At 29.5% G+C, this 8,661-nt stretch overlaps 1 protein-coding gene across 1 annotated transcript in view; it reads right to left on the minus strand.

Annotated features, from left to right (window-relative positions):
- LOC134831411 (homeobox protein araucan-like) overlaps window positions 1–4,406 on the minus strand; it is a 28,792-nt gene extending 24,386 nt beyond the window's left edge. The window contains exons 1-2 of the mRNA XM_063845137.1: window positions 4,361–4,406; window positions 3,635–3,816 (exon numbers count right to left, since the gene is read on the minus strand). Of these exons, the coding sequence (XP_063701207.1) occupies window positions 3,635–3,790 (156 nt within the window). The 5' untranslated portion in view covers window positions 3,791–3,816; window positions 4,361–4,406. The remainder of the gene's footprint in view (window positions 1–3,634; window positions 3,817–4,360) is intronic.
- Between the last annotated feature and the right edge of the window lie 4,255 nt (window positions 4,407–8,661).

An 8,661-nucleotide genomic window follows, 5' to 3' on the forward strand; every position in this document is an offset into this window, starting at 1 on the left:
TTGCCTCTCATTATTTTTATTATTTCACGAGTGCAGAAAAAAAAGTAAGTAAAATAGCAGAAGCACAGAGAGTGATCAATCGATGCCATGTCTTTTTTGTGTTAAATTTGAAAATCGTGCAAAAAATAAACGGTGTTTGCCTACTTCGTCTCCGTCTTGATTGGCAGAGAATCATGATTCGAAGAAAAAATAAAGAACAAGTCTATCATGAATGCTAAAAAACAAAAAGTAATGCGATCACTGAAAGAAATGCAAAAAAATAAAAAATATGGCTGATGAAATAATTTTTTTAAGTAATTTTCGCATCGCATCGATCAGATATTCACTCATCATGGGTTGAGGGCTTTGCGTGCATTGCAGTAAATAAATTGCTTTAATGGAGTAATTACCTTCAATTTTTTCATGATGGTTGCAAAATTCACACTCTCTTGAAGAAATTCGATGAAAAATTGTCCCTTTGCCAAAAATGTGAAATTTCAAACAATTTAAAGAGGGATTAAAATTGTTTGTTTAAAAACTTATCAAGTTGTTTATATTCTCATCAACATGAAAATTTTATCATCAAACTACTCGTTGAATGATAATTTTTTAATGTCTTTACATTTTAATAACTTTAGGGATTAAACAAAATTTTACACTGTCATAAAAAAAGAACTACTACCGAAAAGGAGAAGTTTTGTACGAACGCTGAACCAAACAAATTATTTGCTTGCCTGATAATCGTTTTTAAAGTTTTTGTGTTTGTGGCATTTGTAGATTATTAAATGTGGTCACATTTTAACCAAACATGAGTCACGATAGTTTTGACAAAAATAACTTTTTTTTTATGGGAACTTTTTTTCAATGTTAATTTTAGGAAATAGATTTCATGATTCATTCATAAAAATTTCTTCCTTCTCGTCTTTTCGTCGAGGTTCGTTGCTAATGTTGACATAAAGTTGAGACAAAAATTTATCTTTTATGTTAATCTAATGGCGATCAGTTTATCTTTTTTTATATTCATTGACTTCATCATCAATCCTCGATTTTTTTTTCTGTGATTGTTATTTGATTTGACATTCTATCTTTCCTCTAACGTACTTCAGGTACTTTATTAATCATGATGATCATCATAAATTATTATTATTTGCATACAAATTCTCTCTCGTTCACGTTGCCTGCTCTGCTTGAGTGTATAGCTGATAAATGTTTCTTCTTTTCTTTTTATGAATGGGTTCGCATCGCATCGCGTCAAGTGTGTAAGAGAGAAAAAAAGAAAAGATGTGAGAAAAAAATAAAGCAATAATAAATAAACAGGAAATATCAATTCATTCAAGATTTTATGAATGAATGGATGAAAAAAGTGCGACGAGCGTGAGCTCAAACACAGATTTGATGTGACATTTCGGCTTACTTTATGTTAAAAAAAAGTACCGAAAAAGCCACAAAATTACTCTCAAAATACTTCCTGACAACAACCAACATGACCAAAGCTCGTCTCGTGCTCTCATCCAAACGTTGAAGTGTATGATAAATAAATTCAATTTAATACACACAAATATATTTTAAAACCAAAACGTGTAATTATATCGTTGTCCTGCCATGCCCGACACGCATATGGTTTTTATTGTGGTAAATTTAAGTGGTTTTTCCGTTTTTTTTTCGTGCCATGGCATCCAGATTTTCCGCGTTTCCGATGTGTGTGTGCGGCTTTCGCGGGATTATTTTCTAAATGACGCGTTAAATTTGGCAGCGAAATTAAAATTTCATGTTTTTTGTGGATGAACTGGGATTTTCAAATATTTATGAAATGATATTTTTTTATTTATAAGCGAGAAAAAATGCATAATTGATTAAAATTTCCACACAATGATAATGATAAATAAATATATTTATGCATAAATAAGTATATACGATGACGCAAAAAATCGAAAATTATGTTAATAAAAACGTGTCAATTTAAATGCTGCCTACTTATGCAACAACGCAAAGCAATTTAAATGTTTTTTTTTTGCAATACACAATTTTCCGAAAAAAAATTAAAATTAAACAGGATTGACAAAAACAATTAATTATTCCATTTTGTTGTTGTTGTTTTTTAAAATTAAAATACAATAATCGCTATGAAAACTGACATAATTTGCACTTTTTTCTGTTTTTTGCAGAATTTTTTGCAAGGACAAGTTACGACTCTTTTATGGAACATTCAACCTCAACAACAGTAACGGTTACTTTTATTGATGCCAACCAACCGTTGACGATGACCCATAACTATGTTGATTGCTCTAAATGGTTTCTAATAAAAAAAAAATATATATACGTGGCATTTCACTTAATGACAACGATAATAACTTTGGCTCTTAAAATAAATGAAATGACTTCAATGCACTTGAACGAGACTAAAGTCGTTCAGAAGTTAAGCGAGCGAGACAACAAAGTTCACGAAAAATGTCCCTAAAAACTTTTTATTGCCAGTTTTTTTTATTGATTTAGTATCATCATCATCATAATTACCTTTTATTGTGAGATGTCAAAATAAAATAGCCAATAATAGCGTTTTGTTAGAAACGAGACAGATGTTGATTTTTTTTTATTTTATGATTTTTCGTGGTTTTGTTAGGACACTTGAAATAAAAACATCACACAAAAAAAGGAGTTGCGGAAAATAAATAAAATTTAGTCATAAAAACCACACGCAAAAAAAAAATCAAAACACATTTTGGGCTGAATTTAGATGAATTGCATTTTTGAAAAATAATAAAAAAAAATCGGACCCTTAATAAAGCGATAAAAACTGAATGGACAATAATCAGGTAAAATAATGCATTTTTTATTGCTCCGACACTCGAAAAAAAAAATTAAAATGAATGTTTGTTCAATATTTGGACATTTATAATGTGATGCAAAGCATTAGAGGAGGGTGCAACGTTGCAAAAATTCTACGGGTTTTGTGCACAATAAAAGCGCAATAAATCACGTTTTAATGCATTTCGTTAGAATATTATTTGGTTCATATTTGACAGCTGGGATTATGTTGTCGCAAGGAGTCAAAATTTACAATTCAATTATCCATAAAAAAATTTCGAGCGACGAAGGTAAATGGCTCGTTAAATAGTTAATTTATGAAACTTGGAGCTTTCTTTCGAAATTCGTGTTTATCGACGGCAAGATTGATGTATTTCGTGCATCAAGTTGTCACCCGGAGAACGGGAGAGAGATTCATATCCGAATATCGTGATAAAACAAGACATATTGCATGATAGAAAACACACATTGAGTGTCACCTTATATTGACAGGAGTTCACAAGAGTGATAAAAGTGCCTATAACGCGCTTATATCGCTGCCGTTGTTTAGCTGTTTGCCATTGATGGCCCATTGCGATGCGAGAAACAAAAGGCAAACGAGCCATCATGGCATCGCAACACGTAAGCCAAGCACAAAATGGATTTGAGATACGGGGAAAGAGAGACAATAAACAAAATTAGTGACGGGTTTGATTGAAATCTGGTGTAAAACATAACACTCTTTCTCGTCTCTCGTGTGTATGTCGAGTAAACAGACCTTTTGAACGTGAAGCAGAACAAAAAATAACAATCCTCGATGATTGATAAGAAGGACTTGTTAAGTGATCGATGAGAGCAACAAGTAACTTACCTCTGCCGGGTTAAAAGCATAGTCGTCGTGATGTTGAAGTTGTTGATGATCCGCCAAGACAGAAGCTGCGTTCGACGATGGAGCACAATTTGACATATCTTGCAATAATGGCGTCACTTGATGTTCCCAATCGTCGTGAACACCCGAAATATCCATTTTCGCAAGTACTTTTCTTTTTTGATCTAACAAAATTTCAAAACATTTTTTCATTTTTCATAATTTTGAAAAAAAAATATATATGTATAAAAAATCTTCAAGTTTTCAAGACAAGTGGCAAAAAATTGCGTGTTTTCATAATTAATAACACGGATCATAAAATAAAAATATACATTTTATCGATTAATTACCAACAACGGTCGTTTTTTACTACTTTTTGCGTAAATATAAAGTATATGATAAGAAATTGTTCATATGCTCAAGAGGCAAGTCTAAGACTTTCAGCTCATTTTTTAATGAATAATTAATTAATTAATTCAGAAATGCTTGTAGAACACATCGTACGTACATTGTCGACGAATAAAACGACGACAACAGCAAAATTATTATTGTAATAATGTTACAAGTAATTAAAAAAACATGAAGTGTATGAAAGAAGATGATGACGATGATAAATATTGTTATAAATGATGACGGACCGGGTGTGAATTAATGTAGGATGGAATTTTGAATAACTTGAAGATTTTTTTGACGAGGAAAAATGCACTAAATTTAACACTATTTTCTTACACTCTCAATTTTTTATAATTTTTTTTTTTAGTCTCGCACTTATTCACGCAATTTTACCGTTAATTTATTGTTATTGTTATTTTATATATAAAAAAAAATAAAATAAAAAATGCAGTTAACGTCGATATTTGAAGTTTACATGCTTCTTATAATGTGCATATTAATTTCCTAATTATTTTTTTTTATTGTTATGATTATTTTTTTATGCTATTAAATAATTTTTATTAAGAGTGTCGGTTAGATGCGTGCTAATTATTTTTTTTTATTTCATGATTTTTTATTTTTAATTAATTTTTTTCATTTTTTCACTTGACCGTTTTTTTTTCGATTTTCATTCGGAGCGCGCAATTTCGCGCGATATTTTTTTGTTCAAATTTTAATTTTTTTATATTTATTTACGCGTGTATCAAAACAGTGATATTTGCTTGGCAAAAGTACGTCGTGTACTGCAACGTTGTTGAATCAGATCTTGTTGAATGAATATTTTTGTTATGTTATTATAAAGTGTGTGTTTGCTGCCTGCTGCCTTCTGGTAGTGTATAACGCGCGAGATTCACAAAATTTTTCGTCTACACAACACAAACGACGATTGCACGAACGAACGAATGTGCTATATGGGCTTTTGAATGCGCAGAACAAGCAATCTGCTCTTGTTGCTTTAGAAGCCTTGCCTTGCGTATGATTCGTGCAATACGAAGGACGTATGTCACGTATAAGGTATATGAAGTGAAAAAGAAGGCACAATATCATCAGAGTATAATTGGTTTAGTGCTGCGTACGCATTTGATGTGCTACAATGATAGCAAGCAGCAACAATGATATGAATTTCTTTTTTTTTTTTGTACTTTTTTTTCGATGTGTAAGAATTTGAGTGACATGGCACTCATTTTGGAGTTAACGAGCATTATTTCATTATGCGTTGTCGTTGAGTCGATAATAAGTGTCGATCTTAATCAGCATACATTCCCAAAAACTATCTAATAACGAGGGAAATTATGACAGATCACCCGATAGATTTTCTTAAATGTCAAATGCATTTCTCTAATTCACTTTAACGACGACATGTCTCGCAGCAACACATGTTGTAAGGTGCATAGAAAAGGTGTGGCTAAATATTGTGCGTGTTGTCGTCTCTCGCTCGAGTATTATAAGCCTCTAACTAACTAATGGATGTTTCGTACATAATATTTCTCGTAAGCAAAGAGTTGATACAAGTGTTTCACATCACATATCTTGTAAATTGTAGATATTAAATTGCTTAAAATTAAATAATATTTAACGATAATGGGTCGATGTTTTCTCTTCTTGGTGTGTCTTTATCCGATGTTCCCTCATATTCTATCTAACTTGCATCTATTCTTAATATTTAATAAAATCAGTTACATACCACAGAGATGGTCTGTTTGAAGATAGGTCATCCTAAACTTTTCAACGAACTTCAAATATTTTATTATTTTCATTAATTTTTTTTCCTTGAAAATGATACTTCTCACTCTGAAAAAAATTGAAAGAAAAAAAAAATATTAATATATATTGAAAAAAGTTAAAAGTTATTCTTAAACTTATAAAATCTTATATTTTTAAAAAGAAAAAATAAAATAAAACGATTTTCATCGAAAAGTGAAAAAAAATAAAATTTAAAAAATTTTAATAAAATCATGCGAAAGCAGAAATCTTACTCGATACAGTTGAAACTTTTGTTCCGGATGTCAAAATTGAAAAATTATTTATGAAACGAAAAAAATTTTTTTTTTTTTTTGAAAGTCAAATTTTGTATGTTACCAAAACCAACAAATAACATTCAAAAAAAAAATCTGTATTTTTTTACGTATTTTTTACGGATTTTTTTACGTATTTTTTCCGAAATTTTCAATTAATTTCATATAAAAAAAAATTTAATTAAAAATTTCACACGAGTTGTTTATATTATCAAGTAAAGTTCGTTTAAAATATTAGAAAAACTTCTTTTCGACAAAAGGGCATCTCGTGTGAAAAAGGTGACACGATCAGACACAAACTACATACTATACAAATATTTATTAATAAAATGATGAGAAAATGTAATCAGTCTTCTATATCTTATATTATTTTGTTTTATTATCCGTTGATAATAAATGCATGTGTGTATGCAGTAACGACAGAGAAGAAAATGTGTTTACATCTGAAAGATACATTTCGCTAAAATATTATTGGTTAGTCTCCAAATCTACTGCACTGCATATATATGTTTATTGATTTATGGCTTTTTGATAAATTTGTGATGGAGACACAGTACATGTATAATAATAATAAGCGAACGAGAGAAAAGATTCCTTATAAATTATTTTTTTTTATAATAATGAATAAATATCAAAATGAAATCCAATGAAAAATTAAGATAGAACTTGATTGCTCCCATGTTACAAAAAAAAAGACAAACGAACAATAATCTTCATAAAAAAATTGTCGTCGTCTTTCTTGATTACTTTTTATGGCATTTTATATACAAAACAGACAATTAAAAGATTTTCTTCATCCGTCGACGACATTGACATGATTGAACAGAGCATTGTATTTGACAAAACAGCCATTTTATTGACGAATGACTTGACTTGAGAACCAATAAAGATTCTTTATTTTCTTGTTGTTGCAGAAAAATAAATAAATAATTAATGATGATGGTTCTGATGTTACCGAAAAATTGAAAAAAAAAACTTTTTTCTTTTCAAAAAATGGTCTCTAATGAATTGACCACGATAACATAACCCAACAATTGTCGAACGATGCCGAAAAATAATTAAAATAAATAAATATACATGAAAACAAACACACACACGAGCATTTGGAAAATTTATTGCTCCCAATTGAAAATTCATAACAAACAACACAGAAGATAATAATTGCAGCAAAATGACCATTCACTGCCAAATTCAATTTAATTTTGTTGTTGTCTGTTAGTTGCATGTTTCGTGTATATATGTTGTATGTTGATCATAATAATAATATGGTTGGTCGGTCAATGTTGGTTTATATTTTCATCTATGCTATATAAAACACTGCATTACGCGATACCTATCGATATATCGCGCACACGAGGGAAAATAATTCAATTTTTTGGCTGAGTAATTTATTGGCTAATTGCACACACATACATACACTCGCGGTGTTTGGTTTTCAATTGCATTATTTGCCGCATGTTTTTTCCGGAGGATATTTGTATATTTTAAAATTTATGGAGTATGTCTTTAATACACGAATTAAATTTAATATAATAAAATTTTTCGGAGGTCTAACTAAAAAAAAAAAACGTTTAGATCATCGTGTGTGAGTTCATTGTTCATTATTTGAATAACAATTAATCTTCTTTTTTTATTTTTAGGTAACAAAGAAACATTAAACGTAAAAAATTCTTCTTCAGACAAGAGAATATCTTCAAAAAGTCATGAGAAAGGGGAAATGCGAAATAATAACCAGCATCAAAGGTCAACATTAGACAGGAAACACTTAACAGGAACATTAACACTTTTTTAACAGGTGACACAACCCGCATTCTTGACAATAAATTACCTGCCAGGAAGGAATTAACGGAATTAGCGACAAGAAGAAACCATCATTACTTATTTTTTTTGATTGATTTCTCAATTTAAATTGAAACCTGTCGTATTACATCCAAATTTCAAATTTGTTACATGTCTTAATTTAAACGTTTTTCGATTCATTGATCGTTTTGTTTCTTTTGAGCTAAATTGAAATGGTGATCATGTATCATCATATTTCAAATTGAGTTGAAAACAAAAAAATGCAAAAAAAAATAATTTTGTTTAAATTTAAATCAAATAATCATGTAAATCAATAACTTGTTTGGTTGTTAATCATCAATCAATTTGTTGCTCGAGTGTGTGATTGAATTTAAACAACATTCAACAAAAAAAGTCGAATAATAATAATCAAGAAAAAGAAAACAGATTTTTTTGTTAATAAAAAAAAAACAAATTAAATAATAAAAAAATGAATGTTGTACATGTTGTTGAACATAATATTTTATAAATGCTTGCATAAACGATAACATTAATGAGAAATTTTTCATTCATAACTTTTTTTTTATTTTGAGGTGTAATAAATACAAGGTTAAGTCAAAAATTCTTCTTATGAATGAATGTTTTTGTCAGAGTGAAAGGTAAATTGTTCATTGATAAACTTAGCGGGATACAAGATGTAATTTTTTTCTACAATTTATTGCTTGATGACGATATTTTTCGTGTTTCTTCTCTCCCATACAGGTTTAACGGAATGAAAATTTCAAACGAAATACGGCTTGGGAT

Source organism: Culicoides brevitarsis, chromosome 2 (genome assembly GCF_036172545.1).
Source record: "Culicoides brevitarsis isolate CSIRO-B50_1 chromosome 2, AGI_CSIRO_Cbre_v1, whole genome shotgun sequence".
Classification (NCBI taxonomy): Eukaryota; Metazoa; Arthropoda; class Insecta; order Diptera; family Ceratopogonidae; genus Culicoides; species Culicoides brevitarsis.